At 36.5% G+C, this 22,988-nt stretch overlaps 1 protein-coding gene across 1 annotated transcript in view; it reads right to left on the reverse strand.

The window, feature by feature from the left end:
• LOC146477341 (SCO-spondin-like) overlaps positions 1-21,847 on the reverse strand; it is a 28,072-nt gene extending 6,225 nt beyond the window's left edge. The window contains exons 1-21 of the mRNA XM_085113547.1: positions 21,757-21,847; positions 21,559-21,609; positions 20,524-20,628; positions 19,435-19,554; positions 18,262-18,435; positions 15,752-15,925; positions 15,453-15,626; positions 15,133-15,306; positions 14,660-14,833; positions 13,922-14,095; positions 13,619-13,792; positions 13,170-13,343; positions 12,612-12,782; positions 12,014-12,187; positions 11,509-11,682; positions 8,938-9,176; positions 7,900-7,911; positions 7,117-7,229; positions 2,062-2,285; positions 857-901; positions 118-291 (exon numbers count right to left, since the gene is read on the reverse strand). Coding sequence (XP_084969673.1) covers positions 118-291; positions 857-901; positions 2,062-2,285; positions 7,117-7,229; positions 7,900-7,911; positions 8,938-9,176; positions 11,509-11,682; positions 12,014-12,187; positions 12,612-12,782; positions 13,170-13,343; positions 13,619-13,792; positions 13,922-14,095; positions 14,660-14,833; positions 15,133-15,306; positions 15,453-15,626; positions 15,752-15,925; positions 18,262-18,435; positions 19,435-19,554; positions 20,524-20,628; positions 21,559-21,609; positions 21,757-21,847 — 3,085 coding nt within the window. The remainder of the gene's footprint in view (positions 1-117; positions 292-856; positions 902-2,061; positions 2,286-7,116; positions 7,230-7,899; positions 7,912-8,937; positions 9,177-11,508; positions 11,683-12,013; positions 12,188-12,611; positions 12,783-13,169; positions 13,344-13,618; positions 13,793-13,921; positions 14,096-14,659; positions 14,834-15,132; positions 15,307-15,452; positions 15,627-15,751; positions 15,926-18,261; positions 18,436-19,434; positions 19,555-20,523; positions 20,629-21,558; positions 21,610-21,756) is intronic.
• Positions 21,848-22,988: the final 1,141 nt, after the last annotated feature.

Consider the following 22,988-nt stretch of genomic DNA (forward strand, 5'->3'; position numbering starts at 1 on the left):
TTTCACCCAGACATAACATTACGACATCTCAGCATTCTCAAGTCACGCATTTAATTGCAGCAATTCTCCAGTGGCGGCAGAAAAATAGTTAGTGCTGAGCATTATGTCAGTTATTACCTGGACATTTGTGATTATTACAAAGCCGTTCTCTTTGTCTGAAGGGTCCTTCGCATTGTTTTCCCCCATTGGCAGGTTCCGGGTTATTGCAGACTCGAGTCCTTGCATGTTCTCCTCCTCCACATGACCTGCTGCATTCACCCCAAGGACCCCACTCTCCCCAGTTTCCGTCCACTGAAAAAGCAGCATGGAAAAACAATAAGGATCTCATGACGTCTGCTAAGGATTTTACTATTAATACCTACTATTAAGGACGGTGCCTAACAATACAGAGGTATTCTTGCGCAGTTTATTACTTTGCGGAAGAAAGCAGGTCTAAGCAAGGGCTATTAGAATCCAAAAAGAAAATTGGGTAACCACGCATTTTTTTAAAGATAATTAAGCAACAATAATTCTAAAAATTGCTAAAATACAAAGCAACGTATGGCCTTTTTTTTTATCAAATTGAAGCTTTATTATCTCTGAAAAATACATGGTTACCCCAAATTTTCTTTCTTAATAGCAAGACCCCTTCTGAGTTATGCTTTCTCCGCAAAATTTTAAACCGCGCAAAAAATATCCCTGTATTAGTAGGCACCACCCATAGGAAACCCGAGTATCTCGAGATGCGCAGAACGTATGCGCAGTAATAAAAGAAGGCACCGTCCTTAACAATTTACCGACAATAAATTAAAAAAATCGATTTGATCCGTTGGTGTTGTATTGAATAGTACAGTATAGACAAACGAAAAATATCCACCTGGTACGTTTGGGTCACCAAAGAAATCTGTGTCCTCGTACTGACCTAAAAGAAATAAAACAAAACAAAAAAAAAACGGTAACAACTAGAAGTATTCAGTTGGTGTTAGGGCAGTTTTGGAAATGTCCTTAAAAGCTTTTATTTTGGGAGAGTACTCGAGTCTTTAAATAGCTGTTGATTTTTTTCTGGGACATATTTTGAAGTGGATATGCTTTGTTATGACCGGTGGTGTTGCCCAGAAAGTAAAATTTGATAGCTGTCTTCAAAAAAATGATTTGCTTTGTAGGATTTCTTCCTCGTATTTACTTTTCTTGTCTCTTTTTTTCCATACTTCATTATCTATTTCAGTTAATTTGGGTTTGATTGAGGTGATCAATAGGACGCAAAAATATCCAAGATGGTGGATTAATATAACGGCTATAAAAATAAATTACGTCATATGACGCCACTATCGACAATTGACCACCTTATATAGCAGAGCACACAATGGGAAATCTGTTCATAATAACACGAGATCACTTCAAGTTAAATCACGGCGTCGAAATGGATTTAATGATGCATCGGAAGGTAAAATAAGGCGACAATTTCATGGGAATAGACTATAAAGATGACTGGGTAACGAATTTGTACAATGTCATAAAAATGTACGAGGTACGAGAAAATAAGATGAAAAGCTTATAATTTTCGGTAATGTTAACTCTAGCAGGTCTTTAAAATACTCCCTTTTCGTTCGATTCAAGATCGTCTTATGATCTCTTTGTAGCAGTCGTTTCTGATCCTACTTCTCTAATGAAATTCGTTCTTGCACCATGAATGACTTTTTTTGTCTCAAACATCTTCGCTACATCCGCCCGAAAAATTCAGCAACAACTCTCTGCTCAACATTCCAACTTTATAAATGAGGTTATCCCAGTAGGTCACTTGAAATTAACTTATGCAATACAGATTTTTTGAAGGCTGAACGTCTCAAACTTCCTTTGGTAAATATGTACTTATTTGCTTCTTTTTTCTTTTTCGGAAGAAAAATAGTTTGCATAAAATACCATATCTTTGATTTAATTCTCGTACTCGTGTCTTCGTATAAAGAAGTATTTTAAATACACTGTCTTAATCTCTAGCTCATAAGATAAAAATTAAAAAAGTAAAGTGACGCACTAGTTCACAATTGACAAAATCTCTAAAAGGACATTCCATTGTTACTCTACCTTCAAAAATGTCCAGATGTTCTTGAAAGGAAAATTCGACTCTTGTCCCAAGGAACAAGACCAAGATGACTAAAATCTTCATAGTTATGGCCATGGCTACCCTGAACACAGAAAATAGTTTATGGGAACGTCTTTTTATACTTTTTCTTGCGCAGCAGTTCTTGTGTGATAGGTCCATAAGTAAAGCCAACACATTTAATGTATACTTCATAAAAGACGTCACTCTAAGGAAGAGATCTTAATATCATCACTGTGGTCGGTGCCTTTATGATTAAGTTCAGTTCCTTTTAACCAGTCTATTCTTGATACGATCGTGCTAAAATAGTAAATTGAGTTCAATTAAGCGGAAATGTAGAGCAAATTTGACGTGAAGAAATTTAAAGCTCACGAGACTTGTTTAATAATGTTTTTCTATGCCTTGTAGTTTTTTTTGTTATAGTTTTGTTTTATTTTATTGCTGTTTTGTATATTTTTATGCCACTTTACCTCAAGTAAACGCAACTTTAGATGTAAGGGGAAAAAATAAAGCAATTACGTCAATGTTTTATGATCATCTGTCATTGTTTAAGTACTCAAAAAAAGAAGGACATTTTATTTAGGTCAGTGGAAACGACACAATATTGAAGGAAACATTCACTTGAATTCCCTAATCAATGTCACAACATGGTATTGCTCACTGCCAGACAATGCAGCTTTCACACACTTATGCTGTTGTTGACATTTTACATTCTAGAACTTTAAACCTTGCTTCAATCCTTGTTTTAAGACCAACAGAGCAATTAAATATATTGAATTAAACGTAAAGTTAAGTGGAACAAGGTTGAAGTCATGACATTTTAAAGAACCTAAATATTGGAAAATTGAAATTTTGCACTATTTGCTTATAAATTTGCGTAATAGTTTCCCTTACGTATAGTGCCATTCGTCTAAGCCAAGGCCTTTTTTTCTGTGCACATTCATTGGTATCTTAGCTTAGATGGTTGTTTAGCCTCAGTGCGAGAGAATCAGAATACGGAAAAGTGCTCTTAGGTTTCAAATGTTGCGATTTCTTTACGCTTAGCTAGAGCCTGCTGAAAAAGGCAATTAAGTCTTATTGGATAATCATCTGAGTTTCCCTTTCCAAGTAAATATAACCCCCTTTCCCCCCTATTTTTCATTCTTTGTTATTTTTTTTATTTTTATTTTATTTATTTATTTATTTATTTTTTTTTTGCTTTTCCAAGCCTTCTGTGCTTCCCTGCAGTTCGGCTCTGTTTAAATCAATTACTCCATTGATGACAACCGTGCATCAGTCTGTAGTTCATTGCTCGGTTCATCGGAATTTGAAAGTCCCTATCGTACGCTTATCACAATACACAACCCCGGAAGATGTTGTAGAATGCTGAATCATGGGATTTATTTTAAGTTCTAAATTCAAGAACCTTGAAGTGCGTGTCCTCGTCTAACGTTAATATAATCAAGTGGTAGAAAAAAATGCTAAGCGTTTCTATTGAGGAATTATTCACTGGGATTACCCAAGGAAATTTGATTTCTCTGAAATTATATGTCAGCGCGAGTTGACTTGGGGAGCTCCTAAACACATCAAATGTCCAGGGGGAATCATTAGGTTGAGAACTCTGAGAAGATACAGCTCACCAATTTAAGCTCTTAGAAGGAAACTTTAACTTTAATTTTAGAACGTGACCGAAAAAAATATTTTCACAAAAAATAAGTACAGTGAGGCTCTTTGTTGAAGAAATCAATCCGGGTTGACATTTTTGTCGGGTGAATATTATCCTCTGACCCCTTGATTAGGTTTATACGTAGTTTTACGGATAATTTAAAACTACTTCGAGACATTTTGAGAAAGATGCTTTATTGGATAGCATAGCAAAGATACTTACTTTACCCTGATATTCGCAGTTGAATCGTATCAAAAAGCAGCACAATTTCAGCAATGACAGATACGCAGAAGGTAATTAACTTAAGGGAGAGCACATCATACAGCATTCTTGCCTATGGTCCTTAACAAACAAACTATTAATAGTCTTGTATAATAGTCGCTTGTTCTGAACGATTAACAGGGACAAATATTTGCTGTTGTCAGAAGGTGCCGCTACTTCATAAACTACGTGATTTGGTAAAATTAATGTTAAATAATAAAACACGTGTTCCAAGCCAAGGTAGCACATCTTAGGAGAAGGACTCAATATAATTAATAAGTAAATGAGACAATCAGCCTTCATTTATAATACATTCCTCCTTTTCTGTAATTATCGATAAATGTCGTAAAGGGCATTAGAAATTAGTAACTTTCAAAAATCGTGCTCAGCATATATCATATGATCAGTCTTATATTGTGTGGTTCCCAGGATTTAAGCGGAACTATGCAAGACCCTATTACATACCTATTTAAAAAGACAAATTTGCATTGACTACCTCTTGTGAGAACGTGGTCATGTCAATAACGATATATCTGGGTTTTTTTGTTAAACAACACGTCAAAAATGAGAATAAAATTTGCAGTGAGCTGTTTTTACAAACATGTCTATCTATAAAAACAGAAGATTAAAGAGTAGTCCGCTCTTTAGAATAAGTGGTTGTATGGTGTTTAAAGTTAGACAAAGGTTCTTACATCGGATGATATTCAATATGTCGACTATAATAAAATCAACATTGTCTACTGCCAATATCATAATCTGTTCCGAGCACTTAACTCCAAAGAAAAGATAATGTGAGAGCTAATTCTTAACCTTTTCACTCCCACGGGAAATGCGGTGTTCCTATGTACCAAATGTATTTTACCAATTGCAAGGTCCAAAACACAAAAGAAATAACAAAAAATGTTGACTTGTTTAAAAAGTGAAAGAGGAAACATTTTTAATAATGGAGGGGGTGGTTAATCATGTATGATATAGGACAAGGGAGAGGGGGTAAGTGTCATGATATGCTGTGTAATAAGCTCATAAGAGCTATTACGTCTGTTGTTACGTATTCTCTGTGGATCCAGTTCCTGTTGATTTTATATTTAGTTACATATTTGTTCAGTGCTTGTTACTTTGACAGTTACAATGTAGATTTCGATTTTCTCTCTGGTATTACAGTAATATTTTGTGTTTTCACTTTCACATTGTGTACAATTGGACTCAGCTGTGAGCAAGTAATGACTTCTTGTGCCATGTGGCAGGAGTAAGAGGGATGTTATACACCTGTTAGTATCCCAGCGTTATTTTTTTTTATACATTGTATTTCTCAAATTTTGTATATTCTGAATGTAAATTTTCCGTTAATGATGACCTCACGACCCACTCAATTTATTTATCGTGCTGTTATGTAATGTGCTTTACATGTACAGAAAAAATTTGTAGATAATATATGGCACGAAGAAATAAAATTCAAAACTAGAAAAATATTAGCAATTCAAGCCAAACCATAAGACGTCGGCGAAAAAAGGAAATAATAATTGGGTATTCAGAATTCAACTTATTCTGAAATATTCGACCGCGTACGTTGTCTGTCTTCTTTTCTCAACCTTGGCACTATATGCAAATCGAGTATTTTATCCCTGCGCTTTTCCGTTAATTATTACCCAGAAAACTCTAACCTGTATGGAGGAACTGGTGGGTTTCAGAAGTGCATTAATATTCGTGAAGAGAATGAAGGAGTCTCTGTGGGCATAATTGAGGATACCGTTGCTTATGTTTGATGTTGGTCCATTTTGTCTTCTCTTGTCCTTATGGCGAAATTTGTTCAGTACAATTTGATTCCAATGCTTTATGTCCTATGTCCCTCTCAATCACTTGAGATAATGCCTAATGCTTACAGCTGTACCTACCTACCGAAATATCTTCATTTATGGATTCTCGTCTTCTAAATAACCAATTTAATTTTACAACCACTCAAATCTTTGATATTAGCATCAAATTTTGAGTACTCCACGAACTAGTACCTTAACGTGACTGTATATCATGTATATGCCCCCAAAAAGCTTAAAATTCGGAAAATGTTACACTTTTAAGCAAATGTACAGAAATTTTATCAGTGATACAATATTCGGAATAACCACGGTAACTGTTTTAAGTTTCACCAATGATTTCAGTGTCCACAAAAGATAACTGTTCAACTGGTAGCTGTGCTGACTGGATTAGTACAATTCATCGTTCATGGATCCCAGCGACTGTATTTAAAATATGTATGTCTTCTTTTCATTACACTTAAGGACGGTGCCTACTATTGTTACTGCGTATACGTTCTGCGCATCTTGAGATACTAGGATTTCCTATGGATGGTGCCTGCTTATACAGGAATATTTTTGGGCGGTTTAAAACTATACAGAGAAAATAGAACTTAGGAAATGCTTTAGGTATATCGAAAGAAAATTGTAGGAACCATACATTTTTCAGAGATAATTAAGCTTCAGTTTAGGAAGAAAATCTCATGCATTGCTTTATATTTTGGCGCTTTTTTAGAGAAATTATTGCTTAATTATCTCTGAAAAATGCGTGGCTACCCCCAACTTTTGTTTTGGATCCCAGTAGGCCTTGCCAAGATCTGCGTTTTCCGCATCGTCATAAAACGCACAAAAATACTTCGGTACTAATAGGCACCGTTCTTAACATGAAGTTTGTGAAACAGTCTGTTTGAACAAGGCCATCGATTAACGTCACTAATATCCTGTTTAACAAGTTCTCCAATATATTTAATTGTGCGCCTTAATATCCTTCTTTTTTTTACCTCGTAACTGTTTAAAGTTTATTTTAAAAACTTTGGCATAAAAATCAACTTCTTATATCGTACCTAAATACTTTTTTTTATAAGAAACGTTCAGCAAAGTGAATAAGTTTCATTGCTCTATTTCGTATCATTTAGTCGAGTCTAAAGTGATTTAATGTCTGGTTGGTAATGAATCATTATAACGCAATCTTTACTTTGCAGGTGGATAATAAATCGTGCCTTTTCAAGTGAAATTTGTAGTCATAGAGTTTATGGGAGATCTTTAAGCGTGACCATTCAAATCTATGGTTTATATTAAGCAGTTCTTTCTTCTGTGATGCTGTGTATTGATAATCAGGGTACCGGTGGTCCCAGCTTTTGAGCGTGTACGTGATCAGTGTGAAGTATCCTGCACCTCTTTGCTGTGTTGCTGCTGGTTTAGTATACTGTAGAAATTGTTTCTCACTTTTCAGTTCCTATGTAAATCAAATCATTAACAATAACCTCAATCTAGTAAATGAAAACTACTTAGAATCTGCCCATCTGCTCTTGTAGTACATTGCACATTTTTAATTTAATATTTTGACAACTTGAATTTTATTGGCAGTGAAAAGCTCAATTCTGGTAAAACTTAGTTCCACGATTAAAGACATTAGCCAGTGTTACTAAACCGCTAAACCTTTCCTTTAATTGCAAAAGTAGAGACCGTTTGGACTTGAGTATTCTGGTCGAGGTGAGGAAGTTTCTCGTTCCTTGCCGCTGTGCCTATTTTTTTAGCACGTCCGTCAGACTAGTGAATCGTCACTTTAACGCTTCAGAACATTTCATACTCTGAGACAGCTTACCGCATTTTCCCGCGTACCCTATGCAGCCGACAATTCAGATATTACAACAGGTCTTCCGTTACAGGGAAGAGCCGGAAAAGATGAGAGAGTAAATTTGCTGTATTGATGCTTCTACTCACAACTCTTAACTTTGCTTGGGTTCTGATTAGCCAGTAATAGGCGTAAAAACAGACAACACAGACCAATTCAATATGCTTCATCTCTTTATTCCCATTCTAGCTATACCAGTACACAATAAACTGAAGGATATTAGTTGTAACACTAAGATAACTGGGTCTTCTAGTCTCTGTCCACTTTTAACCTTGGGCCTGACCTGAAAACAAAAACAAAAACAGAATTTTGAACTTTTGAAAGGTGACTATATACGTCCAATCGGTGTGACAGTAATATATTTTAAGGCAAAATAATTCCTATGTGGTTGTAATGCTTGTTTCTTATTATATGAACGATTGTAGTAGGTTACACTCCCTTAAGGCCGATTTAAAAGGTTCAGCTTTTTCATGTACGGCCCTCGCATGTGATTTCTGTAGCGCGCACTTCTCTCATCACGCAAAAAAGTCCTTCACAACTCTTTTCATTCACCACCGCTTGCAAATTGTTTGAAACTTGTTTCAAAATCTTATAGCATTTTATGTATTGTAAATGAGATGTTGTAAGTTGATTTACATGAAGCAATTCGTATCGTAAGCTGTCAGTACAACATAGTCATACCGACCCTTTAATGGGTGACAACGCTATGGGTTAAAAGATCGCTGAATGAAATTAACTGCAAGAAGAAATGAGGTATGAACAAAAAAGGACCCAGTACGTACATTGGAACGATCAAAGAGCATCAATAGCCTAAAACAAGAAAAATGAATTATACTTTGTAAAATGTTCCTACTCATGATCAGGCAAACGTATATTAAAAAAAAAATGCAGAAAATATCAGCGTCTAGTGATAAATATATTTTTCAGGTTTTATCGCGAAACATTTTAGAAGAGAAAAAAAGAAATCGCAGCATAAGAAACAGTCTTATGAATTTAACAAGGTGTCATATTGCGTAAATATCCTGACATGTTACCTTTGATGAACTGTCAAAGATAGTAGGTTGTCTAATGAGACTAAAGTGAGGGGGATGGGTCAACCGTGACTTTATAAGATACAAATGTCAGTGTTCTTATATCTATTCATTATTAAGACATAGCATAATCGAGAAGTGTGTCAGAGCATGCAGTAATGCTTGTTTGGAACCTGTGTTTCCCCAGTCCGTTTGGTCCGTCTGTCAATTTTCATGCCTCGTCAGGTTGAGAGGTTAATGGCGGACGACCCAGATGATGATATGGAGAAGCCGAATACTTGGCAATTGGCTAAATGCGTGCAATTGTTATCACGAAAACTATCGAATAAGGAGAAATAAACTATCAACTTACAAGCTCGGTCCATACAATGTTCAACTTGGTCGTTCTTCCCGTCACAGCCACTTCCGCTGTATCGCGGAGGGGGATTGGTACAGGATCGAGACCGATTTCGGAAGCCTTTACCACAGGTTTTGGAACATGGAGTCCAGGCTCCCCAGTTTGTCCAGTTGCCATTTACTGCATGCCACAGAAAAATGACGTCAATATGGTCAGGTGACACAAATAGTCTTTTTTGATCGAAAGTTGGAGAAAAAATTCCAGGAAGAAACTCAAAAAGTGCCTCACAATACTAAATGAATGAGTTCCAAGTAAACTGGGCCATTCGAAAATAACTAACTGGAAACTGCTTATTTTGCTTTGGTGGAATGGGTGCGATGAAAATCATCCTTTACTAAAAGCAATAATAATAATAATAATAATAATAATAATAATAATAATAATAATAATAATAATAATAATAATAATAATATTTTAACAGAGAGCCCATGTCACAAAATGGTTTTCAGAAGGGCCCTGCATGGGATAAAATACAATATAATAAAATGCCTAAACAGTGAAAGTTAAGAATTCAAATAATGAGCATAAGAATGGAAAATACAAGAATTAAACACTTCTAATATGTCTTTTAAAAGCTAGAATGTCAGAAATATTCTTAACGTCATCAGATAAGATGTTCCAGTCATCAGCGGCTTTAGAATATAGCTTGCATGTGAATTTCTTTTATTTGCTGGGAGAGTGTTTGTCTTGAACAATCAACAGAAAACCAAAAAAATTGTTATCTCAGTTCAACTACAGATCGTGCATTCAACTCACAACTTCATTGACGACATAATACTTCTCCTTCCAGGTTCTTGAAGAGAAACAGCTAAAACGTTCGTCTTAAAAGAATCTACTTATCCGCTTTTGCTGATTTCACAACATGGGTAGTTGACTTAAGAGCGACTATCTCTAAGATCAGTCCTCACGTTCAATGTCATCCGCTGATAACTCTTCCATTGACATCCCTTGGTAAGTAAATAACAAATATGAAATACGAACGGAGAAATTTACCTTTCTTAAAATTTTCGGAATCGAACTTTTCGCACCCTGGTTAGTGAGAAGTGGTCAGCGGCTAAAAAAAACGTGGTGGATAGGAGTGAGTTCGTTTCAATATGATGGACTTTTCTCGTTACATAACAGCTTCAATAAAAATCTTTCAGCGTTTTTATTACCAAAAAACTGGTAAGAAATGTTTAATCTTGCTTCGTGGAGAAATTTCAATGACATAGCTATCTCACGTCTTCTTTGTTACTAACATTGGTTGATAACATGTTCGATGGAAATATGGCCGTGTTAGTCAAATGTCAAAACTTTCACCTCTAACTTGTAGAAAACCGCCGCCAAACGTTTAAACAGATTTCCACAGACAATGAATGGAACTTTCCACTGATAAGGCAATGTAGAAGAGCCTGTGAGCAAGAGCCACTTTTGCAATTTTGAGCTCGGGTAAATCGCATGCTGTGATATTAGTGCTCAAAGTAGATAAACTTTTTGTCCTTAGGTTTATTACAGTAATTAAACCTTATGATTGTAATTCATCATGTTATGAAGAGTTATCGTTTATAACTAGCGGATTAGTAGGTTTTGAATGATCTGTATTCTCCTGAACTAACAAGTCTTGCGAAATTTACAAGCCAGTGGGTTTCGAGCACAGCCCGGGGTGAGAAGTTCAATTCCAAAAATTTTAAGGAAGTTAAATTTCTCGATCGAATTTCATATCTGTTACCTACTTGCCAAGAGGAATTGATGGAAGCGTTATTAGCGAGATCTGCCTCTGGATGGAAATTAAATATGAGGATTTTAGAGAGAGTCGTTCTTAAAGCTTGCAAGCCGACTTTCTCGTGACCAAAGATCCTTAATTATTCGCGATCGAAGTAATTGTAGTGAAGTTATCCCGCCACACCGATAGCAAGCTCAGTGGGTTGATCGTTAGTAGGTGACGAAAATGCGCAGGGAAACTGTCGACTGAAGGTCAATATCTACATTTTTATACCAATAGTCATTTTCTTTGATAAAAGGGTTTCGATAAAAACCGGTCGGCACTGTACATAGCTAAGCATTGATTCCGAAGATCGAGTAGCAGAACGATTGAGGTTATATATTCCTTATCACACTCGATTCTTCATTCCTTATTTGTTTTAATAATAATAATAATAATAATAATAATAATAATAATAATAATAATAATAATAATAATAATAATAATAATAATATTTTTTGAATTATTTACGAGCTTTTTTAAGTTTCGTTTGGCTTACAGGTTACGCTATGCGCCCTGTGTTGCTTTCTGATACTGTGCATACAGATAGTTTTACTGCGCATAGTAATAATAATAATAATAATAATAATAATAATAATAATAATAATAATAATAACAGTAATAATAATAATTCACGTTCAAATAAGCATTTAGATTGCGTGACATATATCTTCGTATTACAAAGAAGCGATGTTTAACTAAATTACTCACTTGGGCAAGGATAGTAAGCATGGCATCTCATCTTTTGGTATCCAACACCCGGGCAGGATGCACCATTGTAGGCGGGCTTGGGATTATTGCAGTATCTTTTCCTCTCGCGGATACCATATCCACATGTTGCGCTACAAGCTGTCCAACTGGTCCATGAGCCCCACATTCCATCAACTGCATACGAAAATGAATGGATGTTTGTAGGTTATTTTCTTCGTGTTGTTATGTTTTCGTGGGTACAAAAATTAACATGAAAGCTTAGAATAATAACGACAACGGTAATGATAGCTGAGTGTGTGGATCTAGTTCTACTTTATAAATTGGCAATTTACGGAATTTCAATGATACAGTACCATTTAAATTAATTGCTACTTGATTCCTGCTTTTTATTATCCACTATTAACTCACCAATTAACCCCTATCTGGTCTATTTAACTTTCCAGGTTGACTTTGGGGTAAATAGCTGACAATATGAATGGAGTACAATAGTGAAACAAGTCGTTACCTGGACAAGGAACATCCTTGTTACAAGCAATTATCTCTTTGGATTCCCCACTACACAGTTTTCCACCATACTTTGGAGCTGGTGCGTTGCATTTACGGACCCTTGACTGCTTTCCCTCCTTACACGTCTTACTGCATCCGCTCCATGTGTTCCAGGCTCCCCAGTTTCCATCAACTAACGGAAACGAAACGAAATATTTAACCGTTTTTTTTTTTTTTTTTTACAAGCGCACGTTGGATATGAGATAGTAGATCAGGCCATTACGAGGGTCACCTGAACGTCACTAGAAAAGTGGCACAGTAAACAAATTGGTGTTAGCGTTAAAAAAAAATCATTTCTTTAGCCGGGTATTGTGTCTAATACGTGATTTAAGTTGGTCACCCATTTGGTGTTCACGGCATTAACAACATCTATGCCATTCCCTGTGAAAAATGGTGCCGTTTTGAATAAGCATCTCTAGCTACTACTGAAGGAAAGCTTTAGATGGCGCGCAACGATAGCTCGACCACCTTAAATGTTCCTTTTTAATCAATTTTACAAAAAGTTAATCTAAACATCTAGCCATTTAATATAAGAAAAAAGAAAACAAATTCTTTACCTGGGCAATACTGCTCCTTACAGGGACGTCTTTGTCTGAATGGTCCTTCGCAGTGTTTGCCACCGTGAGCAGGTGCAGGGTTATTGCATGGGCGAGTCCGTGCATGCTCCCCTTCACCGCACGTCTTACTACACTCACCCCATTCGCCCCATTCTCCCCAATTGCCGTCCACTGTATCAAAATAAATATACTGTCTTTATCGTCTGTGTTAAGAGATTCGGCCACGTTACGCCATTGCGCGCGTGGGCTTGTCATGTTTCACTCTTCAACCGTTTTATATAACACATTGGGTATAGAATAAGTAAGTAGCGAAGGCTGGCTAAAGGCGGGTTACTTAAGTGCGTGTTCCAGCAATAAACGTTCAACTTAAGATTACAAGAAAGATTAAATCTTAAGCGTTAGTGTAAAAGTGAAAACACAATCGCAGAGAGAAAAACGTCCTGAAGAGCAAAACAATCTAGGCAAAGCAAAAGCCGACACACAAAGTTTACTCCTTTCTTTGTCACTGAGAAATCACTATGGTTTGATTTTTAGCCTGACTAAGAATGCTTAGCTTACCTGGACATGGGACATTTACGTTGCAAACTTTATCATCACTTGAGTCTCCTTCACATTTCTTGCCGCCATACTTAGGAGCTGGTGAGTCACATTTCCTTTTTCTGGAACATTTTCCCTGTTTGCACGTCTTACTGCAGGCACTCCATTCACTCCACGCTCCCCAATTTCCATCAACTAGATGGAGTTCATAAAAGTATTTTGTTATGCTATAAGACTCCGCAAATAAAAAATCCTATCATATTGGGCCAACTTAACAGAAAATTATTTGATAAATTTGAGAAGATATTGTTTTGATCGGATTTATTTTTTATCCTTGGAAAAATATGCAGTTTCATCTCCTTACTCTTTTCATTATTCCACACAAAATGCAATGTGGCATTTTAAGTCGTCAACTTAGATGACATCACCTACATCACACCATTCACCATGAATCACCCTCTCATGATCACCTGGACAAGAGATGTTTTTGTTGCAGACTTTATCTTGACTGGCGTCTCCTTGACATTTCTTTCCGTCATACTGTGGAGCTGGTGAATCACATTTTCGTTTTCTGGAACATTTTCCCTGTTTGCACGTCTTACTGCAGGTGCTCCATTCACTCCACTCTCCCCAGTTTCCATCCACTGTTGGAAATTAATTATATTTGTTAACTTAATCAGCTTTTTCGAGTAAATTAGAGCAAGCTATGAAATACTGATTAAGGTCATGTCTAACTGATATTAATAAATTACAAAACAAATCATACAAATTACCTGGGCATGGGACCTTTTCGTTGCAAACTTTATCATCACTTGAGTCTCCTTCACATTTCTTGCCGCCATACTTAGGAGCTGGTGAATCGCATTTTCGTGTTCTGGAACATTTTCCCTGTTTGCACGTCTTACTGCATGCGCTCCATTCACTCCACTCTCCCCACGTTCCATCAACTTTAAGTAGAGAACGTTCCAGTTTTTAGTCCTTAACTTGCTTAGTCTATAGGTTCTTTCGTTAAAAGACACTTTCGTCTAAAACTGTTCTTTCAAAAGCATTTTAAAACTTAAAGAGGCTCCCCATCGTTCATTCTGATTCACATTCGCTGCAAGGAATCCTCTCTGAGGCTTGAGAAGCATCAAATGTGCCTTAAAGGCAAACAGGTTTCCTTTTGGCAGACAACTTTCTACTTTCCAGTTTCCATTTTAAATGGTGTCAATTCATTTTGTTTCAGTTATGAATGTTCAGTAAGGAAAAATGTTTTATGAACTACTTTAGCCAAGTTTTTTTCTTGAACGTTGCTTATAGACTAGTCTCTAGCGTATCATGTACCTACCAAACGTGAGGTAAGTGAATTGCCTGTAACTGATGTAAGGCTAAGTAAGAGTTGAATCCTATCAGACGCGTTTTTACTTTCTTTCGCGATAGCTTCAGCCCTACTTGCAGAATGTCCTAACCTAACACGTCTAACATCATGACAAAAACGGCCAGATACTAAGTTTACAAGCATCCAAACTTACCTGGACATGGAACATCTTTGTTGCAAACTTGTGTTTGACTGGAATAACCATCGCATTTGTTTCCACCATACCTCGGAGTTGGTGAGTTACACTCTCGTTTTCTTGTTTGCTGTCCTTCTTTACACGTCTTGGTGCATTTACTCCATTCATTCCATTTTCCCCAGTTTCCATCAACTGATTACATATAGAAAGGAACAAAAAAACTAAAATCAAGGATACTAATATAGGTATAGTTTAATAGAAGACATTAGAATTAAAGGAATTCACCTGGCCTAAAGGTAGGCATGTTTTTGTTTATCGCGTTTAATTTCCAGCTTGTTTTATGGAATTTAAACGACCTTTGAATGTGGAGCAAGTTTATACAAAAGCTGTATACAAAGGGTCCTTTGCAGTATAGCTGTTTACTACATGTAAATAATGTAAAGAAGCTTAAATCAAGAGAAAAGTGAAATTTTGAAAACGTTTTAGTTAACCTGGGCATGGGACATTTTGGTTGCAAACTCTTTCGTTGCTTGAGTACCCTTCACACTTCTTGCCGCCATACTGAGGAGCTGGTGAATCGCATTTTCGTTTTCTGGCACATTTTCCCTGTTTGCACGTCTTACTACAGGCGCTCCATTCGCTCCACTCTCCCCAATTTCCATCCACTGTGAAAAAAAAAAAAACATTTTAGCTAACGGTTCTGGTTGGGGCAAATTAGTGTAAATACATGTAGCTATAGTGCAATCTAGATCAAAAGCACTTCTAATTCAGATGAGGACATACAAAAAGATCTTCTTTATGACTGAATTACCTGGACATGGAACATTTGCGTTGCAAACTTTATCATCACTTGAGTCTCCTTCACATTTCTTGCCGCCATACTTAGGAGCTGGTGAATTGCATTTTCGTTTTCTGGAACATTTTCCCTGTTTGCACGTCTTACTGCAGGCACTCCATTCACTCCACTCTCCCCAGTTTCCATCCACTGTGGGGAATGAATATTTTAGTTAACTGGATTGTTTCGAGCAAATCAGAATAGATATTGCAATCCTGATCAAGACGATTCCTAATTCATATGAAGAAATAATTAAGAGTCTTCTCATAAATTACCTGGACATGGAACATTTGCGTTGCAAACTTTATCATCACTTGAGTCTCCTTCACATTTCTTGCCACCATACTTAGGAGCTGGTGAATCGCATTTTCGTTTTCTGGAACATTTTCCCTGTTTGCACGTCTTTGTACATGTGCTCCATGCGCTCCACGCTCCCCAATTTCCGTCAACTAAAAGTCAAATTGCCCTTATGTTATAAGGTATTACTGAAAGTTATATCTCTATTTCTATATTTCCTATCAAAGCCAGAAAGCAGCTCGGGGAAGTTTTTGATTAACGGGAAGCCAACTGGACAAAGGAACATTGTCAAGTTAACCCATAATTTATTTGGTGTGTCATAGGTAAGGAAGTTCATGATAATTTAAGATTTTAAGCAAAATGGATTTTAGGAAGTTAAAATAGTTTCCTTGTTTTCAAATGCGAAAAAATCAGCAATAAGAAAACTGCTGTGACCTCAACGCTCCTTAGCATCGCTTTAGCTAGAAAAGCGTTTTATTTTAGTTTTCAGTGATCGTAACAATCATATGAAAATGTTAGAACATCATAAAACCCCGTCTGTGTCAGTGTCAATTACCAACAGAGAAGCTGAGTTAAGCCTGATGATGACGATGATGATGATAGTGGCGATGACGATAGGGATGACATGATAACGGCGCCATGATTGTTATGTTAAAAGCATGATTACAATAAGGAGGATTGACATTATTATGCCGATATTATTTAAATAGAAATACCGCGAAAATAAAAAAGATTTGCCTGTCATTACAATAGCTGTGCGCGTGTATCAGCGATGAAGACTTTACTTATTTAATAAGAACTCGCTCAAACCAAACCCAAATTATTAGAGACTTACCTGGGCAAGGCACATGCTGATTGCAAACACGAGTTTCCTTGGCCTTGTCACTGCATGGTTTACCACCATATTGGGGTGCAGGTGAATTACAATAACGGGATCGTGATTGCTGTCCTTCCTTGCAAGTCTTACTGCATTTGCTCCATTTACTCCATTCACTCCAGTTTCCATCGACTGTTAACAAGAATAGTTTGCAAATCGTAGAACTGAGAATTAATAACGCCGTGGAAATTTTAAAGGCAAGGGAAAATAAAATAAATGTATAGTAGCAAATAAAACAAAAAGATAAGCTTTTTGCTTTCATTGTTTTCAGGCCAAATTGTCATTAAAAGATATTGACGCCCTTTTGGGCTTTTATTATATACCACCTATTTAGGGCGAGAAAACCTGAAGCTATGCGCGAAACTATATCGTACGAAACTTGAAAGTGAAATATAGACATATCTTTCTAATTACAACTCGAAAGAAGATTTTCTTCGCTTTCATGATTCATTCCGATTCATTCATTCATTCATTCATTCATTCATTCATTCATTCATTCATTCATTCATTCATTCATTCATTCATTCATTCATTCATTCATTCATTCATTCATTCATTCATTCATTCATTCTCTTTCTGTTTCAATGAATTCTCTAACGAGCTTTCCTGCCATTTATCGCGACAAGGAGGGTAAAAAAATTTTCATTTACCTGGGCATGGAACCTTTTCATTACAGACTTGTTCTTGGCTTGAATATCCTTCGCATTTCCTTCCTCCATATTGAGCAGCTGGTGAATTGCATTCACGTTTTCTCGATCGTTTTCCTTGTTTGCACGTCTTGCTACACTCGCTCCACTGACTCCATGCTCCCCAATTTCCGTCAACTAAAAGAATATGGTTTTTAAAACTATTTTACTGTATCTTGTAGATGTATCCCTATCTTCTCTACAGTGGCTAAAAAACTGTAGCTAATGAAACTAAATACAAGACTGCTTCTCGATCTTTAGCTCCACTGACTCCATGCTCCCCAATTTCCATCAACTAAAGAAGTAATATATCAAACACGAGACACAGCGTTTCATCACATATCAAACACCGAGAAGAGAGTTGAAAATACGACGCGTAGCCGGAGTATTTTTGACAAACTTTGAGGTTTTTGATATTGTGATGAGACACCGTGACGAGTGTTTGATATAACTTCTCAAACAAACTGATTTTTAAGGAGAAATTAATAATGCAAAAACAAGGAGTTTTTCATCGGATTTCCGAACACGTCACGGTGCATGATTTCCTTTGTTTTTGGCTTTTGAATTATTAATGAGTTTGAGAACATTGTTTTAACAACTTTTTCGCTGTATCTTATACATGTATCCCTATCTTCTCTATCAAAAACGATATAGCAAACGAAACTAAATAAAAGACTATTCCTAGTATGGTGGATCGGATAATTAACTCTGCAGTGTATGCTGTAGTGTAAAGCGAATTCATAAATCCCCCACTGATCGTTAGCCCTTGTAAAGAAGTGAGAGACCCCACGAGGCAAAGAAAAAATCTTTGACCTCGACGGGAATCGACCCCGTTCTATTAGGTTAGTACATGCACACAAAATCAGGCTGTACCGCCTAGATACTTATCAGCACTTGACAAAGAACATAGAAAATTTGTTTTAACCTGGGCATGGGACATTATCGTTGCAAACTTTATCATCACTTGAGTCTCCTTCACATTTCTTGCCGCCATACTGAGGAGCTGGTGAGTCGCATTTTCGTTTTCTGGAACATTTTCCCTGTTTGCACGTCTTACTGCAGGCGCTCCATTCACTCCATTCTCCCCAATTTCCATCGACTAATTAGAAAGACATTTAAAAACAAGTTGAATGAGAAGTCACTACAAAAATATAACAATAGAGTTGATGTTCGCGGGCGTAAATATGTTTATGGCCTTTTAGCGCTCGTAAAATAAAAAGGATTCAATATTTCTAAAAAAAAAATTTCGGAAATGAGTTCTTCACAGATATGGAAATCTACCAAAAGAAAACAAATTGAAGGGTTAGGGGCACTTTAAAACTTTGGCAGAGCACCGCAAGTTTTGTCTAAAGAATCTTTGCTTCTAAGTTTTTAAAAGGAAACAAACAACAGAATTTTGTAAACAGCGAAGAAATAGTCTCTTACGACTGTTAAAATTAATTGTGCAATTGCTTAACTGAGCTGGTTTCGTTCAAAGAAGACAAGTTATCTTCACCTCGCCTCCGGCTGTGGAGCTACTACAGGCATTATTTCCACCACCGCCCACGAGTTTCTGTATTAAAGTCCTCTTCATCTAGCTCAGACGACTGAGAATTTGCTTCTTCGTTGGGTTTTCCATTGATTTTATAGCTCAAAACAATCTATACAGATGGCAGCGCTTCCAGTCAAACAAACAAGAAAACGGCACGAACAGTTGAATGGCTTCCAGTTCTGATTGGCTGGCTCCGTTATTTCCTTCTTTCTTATTGGCTCAGAGCAGCGGGCTAAAATATATTTTAGCCCGCTGAATTCTTCGTTTTAGCCCGGATAATACGCCGCAATACCCGATGAAATTATTATAATTCTTAATAACAACAAAAAAATCATAATAAAATAATAAGAATATGTTAGACTGTTTAGTGAAGCGTTAGTAACTCGTTTTAAAGTCTTTTGTCTAAGAAATAGTTCAAAAGCAGCGACCAGACCAATAATTAAACATGAATTACCTAACTCAACCACCAGAAATTCATCCCACGTGTTACGTCATAAAGTAAGCCCAAAGTGACTTGAGCTTGAGCAAAGCTTTATACTTAGTCCGTTGGCCGTATTATTTTATTACCTGTACAAGTTCCGCAAGTCTTTGGACATTTAAAGGACTTAAATGAGAGAAATTTACAGAAGCCCTTTTTCTTGTAGTCCTGACATTTCTTCGTGTCATAGAACCTATCATTGTCCGGACCTGTTAAGATACAAAATAGTTTTGCTTAGTATGTACCAAACCAGTGGATAATGTTTAACGTGCGCTCTGATTGGCTACAAAAACATGGGGGCGGTATTTGTTCTTCCCCTCCCTGCTTTAAGTAAGTTCTGAATTTTGCACGTGATTTTTTTCGCTAGATTGACCGAAATAAGAAAACTGATTTGGTGTAGGATTCCCTGGTCTGTTACTTACTAAAAAAATTATTCACCTCTGATTGGATAGTCGCCAACGTCCAATTTCACTTCGGTGAATAATTGTCAATTGCTAACGAGCTGCAAGAAATGTTAGCTCTTCATCTGACACTCAACTTCAACGTTTAAAGTTTAATCTTAAGGTTTACAGGTTTCGTTCCTTTGCCGTGCTTTAAGCCCCGTCTACACGAGCAATTTTTATGTGGCAACTGTACGAGGCAATTTTTATTTGCCGAGTTAGTCTGAGTTTAGAATTAATAAATTAAGACTAGCGATAATATCTTTTTAAACAGTCTTAAATAGCTTACGAAACGGTTCTATTTAGATTTGTAAAACGCATGTAGCAGTAATCAAAAATTAAAATAAACAAAAACGAAAATCAAACAAAATTAAGTGATGTATACACAATGTATACTGAAATGTTAGCTTTTTTCGCTTTTGAAGAGAAGAGAACCTAGAGAAAAGAGCTGTGAAGAAGGATTGCACCACGAGGGAATTCTAACTCAACCTACTACACATAGTGGAGTGATTTGATAGAAATCTAATCAGCTCTCAACGCTACGTCATATTTTTCCCAAAGAAAAGTCTCTTTTTACCTGCAAGGTATGTAATACATCACAGAGATTCTCCAAATCCATTGAGATACAATTGTCAAGTCCTTATAGCTGAGGTGACATTAGAAAAGGAAAGATAGAACATACGCAGAATTCGAAGAATAAACAAATAACTATTGAATGTTTGTCCTTTAAGCGCTCACCTTTACATCCCGTGCAGGTCTTTCGGCATACCCTCTCATGCTTTGCGCAATTTCCATCTTTCTTAAACTTGTAGCACATTGAGCAATTGTAAAAGTCGAAACATTCTGATGAAATTAGACAACATGAGTGTTTAAATGACTGGTAATGTGAAATATGTGTTAAAATAAATCAGTTTTTAATAAGTGTCGTAAAATTAAACCCAAACCAAATTAAAGTAACTGCTGTGGTCAATTGCACAAAGGTAAACAGCTCACAGCAACCAGTCAAAAAGTCAAAGCAAATACATGTAACTGGCGTGTAGCGCGGGAAAAACGCGCAAGCACATTACTTTGAGAAAGTTTTGCCAGCTGCACAAAACGTATTATTAAAGAAAAGCAAAAACAAAATTACTTTTGACGCTCAAATGAAAGCTGTTCTAACTGAAATTCCAGTTGAATGACTATAAGTCACATCAAAATTACGCAAATGTTCAGGATGCATTTCAAGTGCATGACTTTCTAACTTTTCAAGGGCGACCTGCTCCATCTGGAACGAGGTTTTTTACTGGCTATAAGAAACATTAGATGAAGGACTCAAAGAACACTCCTAAACCTAACCTAGCAATGACAGCACAGGTCACAGAGACCAATTAAAACAGAAGTCAGTCTGGAAGAGGAGCTGGTCCACAAAATTTGAACAGACAATGGCGGAGTGAAGAGTTTTATTCGGTAATCTTCCATTCCGCGTTTTTTTGTAGGGTCTATCGTAAACTCTGCAAAACAAATAACTGTATTTCTCTAGAGTTTGCCGAAGGTATTGTGTAAGACCGTGCACGCGGCCAAAATGATATTTTTCATTAACTTAAAAGCTAAAACGGCAGTCAGTGTTCCCCTATGTCCGAATCAGAAGTGAGTACTTACGGTTGAAATAGTGAGAACTATCCGCGGCAAAAGGATGGGGATCTGGAAAGCAATTCTATCATGTAAGTGTTTCGTCGAAATGTAAATTGTAAATTGTTAAAACTCCTAAGAAAAATATAGAAAAAAATAGCCAACCGTCGTTCTCCTTATCGGCTAGCATCGCCAGATCTTGATCAGCTACATCGTCTAAAAGTTTAAAACCATATACAATTGTATCAGTTAAATAGGTTGGTTGAACTTTATGCCATTTGTGAATTGGGACATACCGATCAGGAAACTGGAAATAAATACGGTGAAATGGTGCAAGTTGAGGAGTCAAGTTAAAGCTCTTACTATTTTCTGTTTCCAAGTTTTCGGAGAATGGCCAGAAAGCAGACGCTGAATGCAAAACAAACAGCAACAACAAGAAGCGGCCAAGTGACATGTTAATATACTTCAGACGAAATTAACCTGTCCCTGTATAGCCTTCAGGTTGCTTGTGACCAAACTATCGGTATATCGAGCTTTTATACTTTTTATACAGAATGAGCGAAAAGGGATGACAAAGGATCTCTCTAGAAGACTAAATGAACCAACTTGCTTTAGTTTTTATTGTTTGTCTTTGTGTTGAAAGACAAATGGAAAAGCGAAATGTCATATCGAAGAAATAAAAGACTTAAAATGAGAGCTTATATATTGGCTCACATAAGTACAGAATTAAAAGTAAAGGAAATATGTAACCACTGAACAGTTCATGAGGAACAGCTTTAATGGATACTTTTGAGAAAAAAACGGCCTCGAAACGTGCACTTACGATAACACATTATACTTGTATAAGTGTGAATGTGCTTCTTATTATGAGTACAACTCATGAAGGACATCTAGGTATTTTTGATTGAATAAACTGCCGTCTTTTTAAATACAACAATCTTTTCTCTATGGGATGAAAACCGGTTGCTATAATCCTTACACTCACTCAAAAATAAAATAAAAGAAAAAAAAAATCGGACGTTACAGCTAACTAGGATACTTCTGTGTAAAGCGTTTTCCTTGAAGAGGAAACGGATTTAAGCGGATCCAAAATCACGAAAGCTGTTTTTTCATTCCTGATTACATTCATTTGGAGTAAATTCAACTGGAGTAAATTTCATTGATTTAAAATCCGGAATTTTCCTTCCTTTTACTTTTTTTGACCACATATTGCATTTGCATCATGGTTCGTTGAAGCCGTCAGGTTATTCACTTGACAAAAAAGGAAAAAAATCATGCCTTTACAAGTTATAGATTAAATAACGTTGGTTTTTGTTTTTATACTAATAAAACTGCCGAACAGCTGTTGGAGATGTTGCTAAAAAATGCAGTAGACTTAAAACTTCTCTGAATATTTCTTCTTTGTTTTCGTTGGTTCGTGCGCAATAGTCTTCAAGTTGAGCGGGTATTCTTCTGTGAACTGAAATAGTAACTAGATTTTGATGAACTATATTGCACACAGAGATTGGCATTGTGATATTGCGTTATTGCCAACAACAGAAGCCATTAAGTCAGTGCTTTGGAAAGATTCACGGTTTTCCGTATTGTTTTAAAGA

Source organism: Pavona decussata, unplaced genomic scaffold (assembly GCF_977016875.1).
Source record: "Pavona decussata unplaced genomic scaffold, jaPavDecu1.1 SCAFFOLD_71, whole genome shotgun sequence".
In the NCBI taxonomy this organism is placed as follows: Eukaryota; Metazoa; Cnidaria; class Anthozoa; order Scleractinia; family Agariciidae; genus Pavona; species Pavona decussata.